The sequence below is a fragment of the Kryptolebias marmoratus genome, linkage group LG5 (assembly GCF_001649575.2).
Source record: "Kryptolebias marmoratus isolate JLee-2015 linkage group LG5, ASM164957v2, whole genome shotgun sequence".
Classification (NCBI taxonomy): domain Eukaryota; kingdom Metazoa; phylum Chordata; class Actinopteri; order Cyprinodontiformes; family Rivulidae; genus Kryptolebias; species Kryptolebias marmoratus.
The window spans coordinates 5,399,975-5,410,227 of record NC_051434.1 but is presented as its reverse complement, the minus strand read 5'-3'; the positions used below and the strand labels follow the sequence as shown (position 1 = coordinate 5,410,227).

The window sequence follows — 10,253 nt, the reverse complement described above, 5'->3', positions numbered from 1 at the left end:
GAGGCGGGGGGACGTCCTGGACAGGTCACAAGTTCATCACAGGGACACACAGAGACAAACGAGACAGACAACTATTCTCACTCACACCCAGGGATCATTTAGAGTTAACAATGAACCCAACATGCATGTTTTTGGTCTGCAGGAGGAAACCAGAGTACCCAGAGTAAACCCACATGTGCACAGGAAGAACATGTAAACTCATGTAAACAGAAAGGCCAGGAGACGATCCTGTGACCTTCTTGCTGTGAGGCGACAGCTCCAACCACTGCCCCACCATGTCGGCAAGTGAAACAAACAAACCAAAAATAGGTCAGTTTGCCTTCTCTGTATGATTTAGGATTAACATCACCTGGACTACACACAAGACTGCTCAGAAGCTTTAAACCATCCCTAGTTAGAGACAAACTCTCTTTTAAACTTTTAAAGTCCTGATCAATATTTCTTCAGGTTACTAGAGGCAGGAGGAGACGGAGACAGATAATTTGCTGTGGTGGACATTCTGGCATCCAACAATAAAGATTCATCTTCTACAGCTGTTAAATAAAAATAAAGCAGTAATGTAAATGATGTAAAGTAAATGTGTAACAGTTTTATGGCTTTAAGTTCTAGTTGAAGTGTTAAAAGCTTGAATAAATTCCCATTTCTATTCATGTTTAGACCCGACAGTGACATCTGGTGGAAAACATCGTTTCTTTACAAGCTCACCGTGACCATGAATAAGAACAAGCAGGTAAAGAAAACACGATGAGGAGGAAGGATGCAAAATCTGTGATTTGTATCTAAAATATAGTTTATATTCTGGGTATTATCCTGCTGATATTCTGAATGTTTTCTGTTCTAGATAATTACAAAGAGGGAATCTGAAAATTATAATACATGTTTGTTGAAATGTACTGTGTGAAAAAAAAAAAGATTTATAACTAAAAGAGTTTTTTTATTGCCGAATGAATAAGTTTACAGAACAATTTTCAAACAATTTGAACTCTGATAACAAAAAGGAAAACATAAAAAAATAAAGAATCCAAACTTGTTAAATTAATCATCAGTTTGTCTTTTTGTCCCTTTAATAAAGTCCACGTTTCTGATCTCTAAACAAATAAGAAATAAAATAACAAGTTACTCGCTTACATTTGGCTTTATTTGGCCAAACATCTGAAACCACAGCAGCTCTTTTTTTTTTTACAAAGATTTAAATAATTATTCAACAAGATTTAAGGATGTTGTTATACTTCAAAGACTCGCTAGAAAGATCCAGAGGTTTGATCAAATTTATCTACAACTCAGTCAAAGATTTTCAAAACAGCAACAATGTAAAACCACAAATTAATTTAATTGACCAGTCTAGTTTTATTAGAAACATTTGAGTCTCTGCATTAGTCTTTTTTATCTAAAAGCACATCTCTGTAAATTGTGGAAACACCTGAAAAATAGAACTTTGTTTCAGTCAACAAGGTTAAAAAAATAAAACCTTTATTTTTAATTCAGTTTTTGGTTATTTTTCTTATGGACCAGAACTAATCTGTCTCTGAAATGATATTTGTTTGCGAGTGGAACCAGAACGAACTGCTCTGGGGTTCTACAGTTGGATGAAGTCCGGCTGCAGACCGTCCTGCCTCCTGATTGGCTCCTTGTTACTGTGGACCACCTGGTGCACCTTCATGTGGACGTCTCTGGAGCGTTTCTCCTGGTAGCTTTTGCCGCATATTTGGCAGCTGTAGGGTTTCTTGCCGGTGTGTGTCAGCAGGTGTTTTTTCAGGTCGGTGTTTGTGACGAAGGCCTTCCAGCACAGGTGGCAGCTGAACGCCCGCTCCTTCTTGTGGAAGCGGATGTGGGTCTGCAGGTACCCTTTGGTGCTGAAGCTCTTGCTGCAGAGGCTGCAGCTGAATGGCTTCTCACCGGTGTGTGTTAGCATGTGAGCATTGAGCCCTGCCAGCTGCCTGAAGGATTTCCCACAGACGCGGCAGAGGAAGGGCTTCTCGCCTGTGTGGATCCTCTTGTGGACCTCCAGGACGTGGGCTGAGGCTAAACTCTTCCCACAGGTCTCACAGGAGACGCGGTTGACAGGTTTGTCTCCAGTGTGGTTCTTGATGTGTGTTGTCAGAGTGCAGCCATCTGTGAATGTCTTCCCACAGAACTCACAGATGTAAGGACGCTCCCCACTGTGGGTCTTCTTGTGGCGCCGCAGAGCGCCGGGCCGAGGGAAGGATTTACCACAGATGCTGCAGTGATACGGTTTGATGCCAGTGTGGCTTCGCATGTGAGTCTCAATGTTCTGGTAATTTTTGCCACAGATGTGACAAATGTTACCCGTCTCTTTGTGTGTCTGCAAATGGTCAGTCAGCGTTTCAGACAGCAGCAGACATTCTCCGCAGATTCCACAGACAGACTCTGAAGAGTGACTTTTGACGTGTTTCGTCAGACTGGCTTTAGTCTGAAAAGTCTCCCTGCAGACTTTACAGCAGGACGACGACTGAGTCCTGATGCTTTGTGCCTCAGGTTCCAGGCTCGAACAGTCTGATGGGGACTCCATGTCGGTGGTGTCGTGAATTTCCACCGAGTCACCCCTCACGTGGGTCCTCAAAGTGCTGCTCCCTTTGAAGGTCTTACTGTGGGTCCTCTTGTGCTGCCTTAGTGCTCCGGGTCGGGGGAAGCGTTTGCTGCAGACAGTGCAGCGGTACGGCTTGAACCCAGTATGGCTCCGCATGTGCGTCTCCATGTTCTGGAAAGTTTTCCCACAGATGCTGCATGTTCCGCTAATCTGTCTGTGAGACTGCAGGTGAGTCAGCAGACCGTCAGGTGTGTCGAGCCGCTCCCCACAAAGGCCGCACATGTTCTTAGAGTCATTGCAGTGGGTCTTTGCATGTTTTCTCAAAAAGCCTCGACTGTAGAAGAAATCCCCACAGACTTTGCAGCAGAAAGAGGACTTCTCACAGATGGTTGATTCAGTGCTGTTTTGTGTCGGTGTCTCACAATCCTCGCCTACATTATCCCCTTCACTCTGATTTCCATTTTTATCTTCATGCTTCTTCAGATGCTCCTGGAGCAGCTGGTTCTCAGTGAACGTCTGCCCACAGATCTGACAGCTGTCAGGCTTCTTTCTAATGTGGATCTTCTTGTGCCTCCTCAGTGCTCCATGTCGTGGGAAGCTCTTCCCGCAGACGACACAGCTGAACGGTCTGACTCCAGTGTGGCTCCTTTTATGCGTCTCCATGTTCTGAAACGTCACCCCGCAGATCTCGCAGGTCCCTCTTGTGCTAAGGTTGTCTCTGTGTGATCTGAGGTGATCTGACAAGCCTTTGGAGGACTCAGTGTGCTCTCCACAAACTCCACAGATGTTCTTAGGGTTGTTGCAGTGTGTTTCCGCGTGTTTTCTCAAAAAGCCTCGGCTGTAGAAGAAATCCCCACAGACTTTGCAGCAGAAAGAGGACGACTTCTCACCGAGGGTTGATTCAGTGTTTGCCTTTTGTTCCAGTGCCTCACTATCCTCGCCTACATCACCCTCCTGACTCTGATTAGCATTCTTATCCTCATGCTTCTTCAGGTGCTCCTGGAGCAGCTGGTTCTCAGTGAACATCTGCCCACAAATGTGACAGGCGTCAGGCTTCTTTCTGTTGTGGATCTTCTTGTGCCGCCTTAACGCCCCGTCTCGTGGGAAACTCTTGCCGCAGACGTTACAGCTGAACGGTCTGACTCCAGTGTGGCTCCTTTTATGCGTCTCCATGTTCTGAAACGTCTTCCCACAGATCTCGCAGGTCCCTCTTGTGCTAAGGTTGTCTCTGTGCGATCTGAGGTGATCTGACAAGCCTTTGGAGGACTCGAGTTGCTGTCCGCAGACTCCACAAAGATGCTCAGGGGAGTCTGAGTGTGTTCGCACGTGTTTTACCAGATGACCTTTGTGACGGAAAGTTTTTTCACAGATTATACAGTGCTGGTTTTCTAGTTCTTCAGATGAGGCTGTCTGACCTCCTTCCCCTCCTTTGTCCGTCTCGTCATTACCAGAGGACACGTCACTGCCCCTCCACTCCTCGTCACTCTCAGCTGCAGCGATGTCTGACGAGGTGAAGCTGCGTGAACTCGGTGGGAGGCGAGTGGAGTCCGACAGCAAGAGGAGGTCTTTATCACCGGTGGTCGTCTTGAGACCCGAAGGGGGAACAGAATCTGAAAAGAAGAAAAAAAACTTATCAGCTCAGACAGCTTTAATAAAAGGCTGGACAACAATCAAAGAGAACAAAACCTGGGATTAACAGAGGTTAAGTTACACTAAATAATATGTTTTAAATAAAATGTCTCAATGCTTCATTTTATTTTACAGCCTTTTGGGCCAATTTGTGAGGCTTTGAATGTGTTTTATAAATAAATTGACAATTACAACTTAATTTGATGCTATGACACATCAGCTAAATTATAGACAACTATTCAAATTACACTGTTTTTCTTTGTTTTCTTACAGCCATCTTAACCAGGACTCACTGAAAAGAAAGCTGTTCAATCTTAATAGTAAAAATATTACAATAAAAGTTCAAAGAGTAATGAGTTAGTTGAATGAGCCAAAATTAGCAATCTAATGTTTTAATGATAAAATAATTGCTGTATTTATGATGGTGGCTGAAAAGTAGTTTTGACAAAATGTGACCATCTGGAGTTTTTCTTTGTTCAACAAAAATAAACGGCACGTTTCAAAGCACTCTCTGAATAAAACCACAGGCTGATCAATTAATCAAATATTTTCCTTTCAGCATAACCGATAAAGCAGTATGTTTATTCAGAGTTCAGTATTTATAGAAAATATTAACTGAATTAAATTAATTGAATAAAAAGTTTAAATGAGAGCTACTGTATTGTAATATATCTTTTTTTGTCAAATAAATATAAGCAATTTATTGCCTCTCTTATGAATAACTTTAATCAATCAGCTGTAAAAATCGATATTCTGTCAGGCTACAGAACGGATTAGCTTCTTGGCGCTGATTGGTCAGTGGTTACCTAGCAACAGTCAGCCAATGACGTGCCTTCATCATGGTGCCCAGTCATGAGAGCTCACCTGCCCATTTCAGTCGGACCACCGGGCTCAGCACGGCCTCCAGTAGCCGGTTCTGCCGCTCCAGTCGCCGCCGGTACTCCTCCACTTCCCGCTTCAAAAGCCCGACTATTCCCTGCGCTGCCGCCGCCATCCGCTCAGCGAGAAGCAGCCGCAGCGGCTGGAGCAGCCGAGCCGACGCTCCTCCGGACCGCCCCGACCCAACGCCCCGCTTCTCCAGCCCACACAGGACCTCCTCCGCGACCCTGTTCAGCAGCTCCGACACCGAGTCGGCCAGGGCCCGGAGCCCACAGCGTGGCGGCATGGGCTCTATCAGAGACATCCCGGTGCAGGGCTCCGTCCTCCCGGTCAGCAGGAAGAAAAATAAGCGAGACTGTCCCGTTCTGTCCGGTTGAACGAGCTCACAGCGAGAGCAGCAGCGCCCCCTGCCGGATCGGAGGAGCAGTTCTCTGATCCTTAATGATAGAAGGGAGGCAGAAAAAATATATATATATTATTTTGTCATGTACTTAAATTAATTATTTTCTTTACTAACAATGTTTTTTTAATTCATAATAGTAAAAACGTGGCATTAAAATTAGCCAGACAAAGTACCTTTCAATATTGCTGACTAATTTACTGACATTATAAAAGTGCAGCTCTTTACACCTATGTTGGAAAACAATTCTATAAAAAATAAAATAAATTGAACTTTTCAACTGGATATCTATAACTACATATATATCTTTATTTTGTTCTGATTTAACCAGGGGTGGAAATTAAAAATTTTGTTCACCAGCCATAGTGGCTGGTGGACAAAAATAACATTCGGGTCAAATGTTATTTAGATCATTAATTGTCCAACAACAACCAGTTAATTTAGCAACAAGTCTTTAACTGTGTTTAGAGACATTTGTTCTTATTTTGCAAAAGTTACCAGGGGGGAACCAATTATTTCAGATGGCTGAAATATTTGGTTCCCCCTCTAAAACACAGGACAAAAATAATTTACCAACAACTCCTTACCTGTGTTTATTCCTCTGTATTATGATATTATTAGCACATTTTATTTTTAAAATAATTATGTTTTTTTTTGTTTTTTTAATGAGAAATATTTGCCTCTCTAAACAATTCTGTTAATAGATAAGTCATTATTTACGGAGACGCAGGGGAAACCGTAACTGATGGGGGAACGCGGCTCGACGTAACAGCAGCAACTCGAGCACATTGCTGCCCCCTATATGTCAAGAGGACAAATAACACCTTTTCTGTTTAAATTGCCAACCCGCCACAGTGGCGTGTGTGTTGATCAAATTCACCCGCCACTTCAAATATTTACCCGCATTTGGCCGGTGGCGGGTGCTAATTTCCACCCCTGGATTTAACTCATAATATTCCTCTATTATTATCATTTTTATTGTGGAATTATTTAAAGTTGAACTGATTTATGCTGCAGGGTCAATGTGAGCTTGAGTTGATGACAACAGTTTAGGATGGCATTTGATTAATTAACTCAGGAATAACCGAAGGAACATATTAGATTTATGCTTTATGAAAATTAGGACAATCAGTAAAACTTAACTGAAACTTTTAGGTTAATTAACTCAGATAAACAAGAAAAAGTGAACATGATATGAAACAAACATAAAACATTAGTCTGAAAGTTTGTTTCTTGGTTTTGTTTATTTGTAAATTTCAATACATCTATTAAAAAAAAGAAGAAAAAGACTAAAAGTTCAAGGTTTTTATTCCAACATAGCAGCTACAAAAATCACACTTCAAATTTATACATGCAGGAACTCAGTTCTGATGTAAATGTCAACTTCAATTTTAGAATTTGTTTTCTCAGCCACATAAAAAAACATCAGTGAACTCTGTCACAACATGTTGAAGGACTGATTAGTGTCTTCTACATTTACAGCTTCACACAGACTGGTATGATAAAAAGAACAATGTACAGATAACAAACATCCATGGACAAGAACTTTTCATCACCTGGGGAACAAATTAATATCTAATTAGAATTTTGTAGGAATCAGAGAAAATCTTGATGAAACATTCTTTTCCCCCTAAATCCTCTTTCTGAAACAAGAACCAAATAAAGAATTTGATTTTTCCACCTGAGGATGCACGTGGTGACACCCATGTCCCAACAACAGAAGCTTTGTTGTCTTTTCTGTCTACAAATTTAAGTCTTTTCATTTGGTTTAGCATGATAAAAAAGACCTGAACATAAATACAATTCTACTGTAATTGTCCATACGTCGCAGACTTGATACTCCTGATAAAGACAGTTTCACAGAAACAGGCTTTTTTAAAATGTCCAGCTGGAGTCTAGAGGAACACTTTCAGATTTTAGACGTGAAATTATTATTTATGAGGACTGAAAATAACTAATTAATTAAAATACTCATCAATGATTCAAATCTCTTAACTGACTGACCTTTGCAGCTGTAAACACGTCACCCTTTAGTTCTCAACACATTTCAGTTGTGACAGTGTGAAGTCAAATATTTAACTATCTGAAGAATTGAACACTGAAGACCAGCTGGAGTCTCCAACAGGGACAGATGTCTGGTCCTGGTCTACAGCTGGGGGGATCCTGAAAAGAAGCTGTCCGTCCTCTGCGTCTCTGCTGTCATTCTGCTCCGGTCCAGCGATCGTCCCCTCGGCTGTGTGCACTTTGATGTGTCCGTTGAGAGATCGTCTGGCCTGGAAGCTCTTTCCACAGACCTTGCAGACGTAGGGTTTCTCTCCGGTGTGGATCAGGATGTGTCTCCTCAGGTCCTCGTTCTGCATGAAGCCCTTCCCGCACACCTGACACAGGAAGCGCCTCTCCTTGTTGTGGAAGCGGATGTGGGTGTACAGAGTCCCTTTCTGGGTGAAGTTCTTGCCGCAGATGCTGCAGGAGAAAGCCCGCTCACCTGTGTGGATCTTCAGGTGCGTCTTCAGGTTGCCAATCTGGTTAAAGGCCTTTCGACAGTAGCTGCAGGTGAAGGGCTTCTCTCCGGTGTGGATCCTCAGGTGCATCAGCAGCGCCGACTGACCCGGGAAATATTTTCCGCAGGTTTCGCAGGTGGTGCCCATGCAACGATGGGATTTCAGGTGAGTGGCGAGGCTGTTGATGGAATCGTACTGTTCTCCACAAACCACGCAGCAGCAGTTCGGATCTTGTGCGTGAGTCCTTCCATGATTAATTAAAAGTATCTTCCGTTCAAAGGCTTCACCACAAATTTTGCAGAAGTATGATGGTGGACTTTTCAGTTTGTGAGCATCATCTTTCTGATGCGTTGCCATGTGTCTCCGTAGGCTCTTACGCTCACTGAACTCCTCATTGCAAACACTGCAGGTGTGGACCACAATTTCAACGTGCTCCTTCGTGTGGCGCTCCAACGAAGTCATGTGACAAAAGGCACGAGGACACTCTTTACATTTGAAAGGTTTCTCTGCACCATGCACCTGCAGGTGAGACGTCAGGTAGCTCTTGTTGCTAAACTTCTTGCCGCACTCATGGCAGCTGAACGGCTTCTCACCGGTGTGCAGGCGGACGTGGAGCTCCTGCGCCAGGATGGAGGTGAAGGTTTTCCCACAGAAGGAGCAAGTTTTGCTGTTTTGCTGGTGGGCCCGCATGTGAGCCATCAGGCTATCGGGCGAGTCTAAAAGGTCGCCACAGTAGCCGCAGCGACAGTCCGGGTTGTTGAAGCAAACCCTCAGGACATGTTGGAGCAAGAAGCCTTTCCCTGGACAAAGGCGACCACACACGTAGCAGCTGAAGCTCTGAGTCGGCTTCGAGCGCTTTCGTTTTTTCACGATGCCTAAAGATTCAAGGTTCAACAGTTCTCTCTTTTTTTTCCCAAAAGAGCCAACAGGCCGACCTCTTTTCTTATTCCCAGCAGATTTAGGAGACAGATCTCTCTTCCTTTTCCCCACAGACTTAGAAGTCTGCCTCTGCTTACTCCACTCCTTATCAGGGTCTTCGTCGCTGCTTGTGGAGACATCGAGGTGGTAAGACGGTGGAGGAGAGCGAAGCGGTGGTTGGTAGGAAACACCATTTTCAGAGTCAGACTGATTCAGATCCGCTGGGTCAACTGCAGGTTGGTGGTTTGAGTCATTCAGGGTCACATTCTGCAGAGAATCTGATAAGAGAAGTAATAGATTTGATTCAGCAAAAAAGAAAAGTCTTTACAAGATTGAAAAGATGAATTGGCTTCAAAACAATTGAGGTTGTACAATGTCTAAATGTTTTTAAATCTTTGCTGTGCTAAAAATCTTCAAATTTCAAAACCCTCAAAGTGTTTAGTTTCTGGAACTAAACAACAAAAAAGATGCATAACTTCCATTTATCATACATATATATTTCAAACATCACAGAGTATATAAATTAATTTATGTTTTGGAAATTTGCTTAAATTTCAGCTAGACTAATTTACAGATTCATCAGTGACATCTAAAATATCATTCAATGTCTTTTGAATCATTTTGTCCAAAGGTTTATATAGAGAATTAGGTCATAATATAATTTATATGCCTATTTTTTACTCAAAGGACTATAGCCTTTTGACATATTTTGTTTCCACTGATTTATTATTAGTTTACGTTAAATTAAAACGTTTACGCTTTTATTTAAGTACTTAATTTGAATTTATTTAATCACCCCTGTCTGCAGCCTCCTCTTCATGGTCTGTCACTTCTTCGCTCAGCTCGCCAGGACTTTTATTCTGAAGCTGACCGGAACTGGAACTGTTGGCGGATGAATCGCTGGCTGCAGGTGATGCGGCTCCAGTGGGTGTAAAACGCTGAGATTGATCCGCTCTTTGCAGCTTGACTTGTGGGTTTAGCACAACATCGAGCAGCTTCCTCTGGCGGCAGACCTCCTGCTCCGACCGCTGCAGTCTGTCCTCATAATCCCTCATAGCTGCCTTGAACAGAGCGACGATCTCCTCCGCTGCCGCCGTTAGCCTCTCGGTCAGCAGAGCCCTCAGTGTCCGGAGTTTGGCCTCTTTTTCTCCGTTTCCCAGCCGTTGTAAAACGTCCTCAGCGGCGGCGTTAATCCGCTCATGTACCGACACCTGCAGCAGCTGAACGCCGCACATTCTGCGGCTTTTTTTTAGCTCTTTGAGCCGCTAAAACAAAGACAACCTGCAAAGATGTAAACACACCGAGTTCTCTGTAGACCGCACTTCCGGTTAAGGAAGGAGAGACATGGAGACCGAACAGCGCCCCCTACCGGGCCGGA

General features: G+C 43.5%; 2 protein-coding genes across 2 annotated transcripts; both read right to left on the bottom strand.

Annotated features, from left to right (window-relative positions):
* Positions 1–940: 940 nt before the first annotated feature.
* LOC108243896 (zinc finger protein 709) lies at positions 941–5,661 on the bottom strand. The gene is made up of 2 exons (XM_017429629.3): positions 5,042–5,661; positions 941–4,158 (listed from the first exon to the last, which is right to left on the bottom strand). The coding sequence occupies exons 1-2, from the start codon at positions 5,358–5,360 to the stop codon at positions 1,577–1,579; spliced, it is 2,901 nt and encodes a 966-aa protein (XP_017285118.1). The 5' UTR covers positions 5,361–5,661; the 3' UTR covers positions 941–1,576.
* A 1,085-nt stretch (positions 5,662–6,746) lies between these two features.
* Positions 6,747–10,230, bottom strand: LOC108243897 (zinc finger protein 260-like). Its single transcript, XM_017429630.3, has 2 exons — positions 9,672–10,230; positions 6,747–9,153 (listed from the first exon to the last, which is right to left on the bottom strand). Exons 1-2 carry the CDS (start codon positions 10,108–10,110, stop codon positions 7,532–7,534), a joined length of 2,061 nt encoding a protein of 686 aa, XP_017285119.1. The 5' UTR covers positions 10,111–10,230; the 3' UTR covers positions 6,747–7,531.
* Positions 10,231–10,253: the final 23 nt, after the last annotated feature.

Bases quoted from the DNA above. Each gene is read 5' to 3' on its own strand.
- LOC108243896 (XM_017429629.3), bottom strand. From the start codon at position 5,360: ATGTCTCTGATAGAGCCCATGCCGCCACGCTGTGGGCTCCGGGCCCTG. The intron at 4,159-5,041 runs GTGAGCTCTCAT...TCTTCTTTTCAG, and splicing joins GGTCCGACTGAAATGGGCAG to ATTCTGTTCCCCCTTCGGGT.
- LOC108243897 (XM_017429630.3), bottom strand. From the start codon at position 10,110: ATGTGCGGCGTTCAGCTGCTGCAGGTGTCGGTACATGAGCGGATTAAC. The intron at 9,154-9,671 runs GTGATTAAATAA...TTCTCTTATCAG, and splicing joins AGAGGAGGCTGCAGACAGGG to ATTCTCTGCAGAATGTGACC.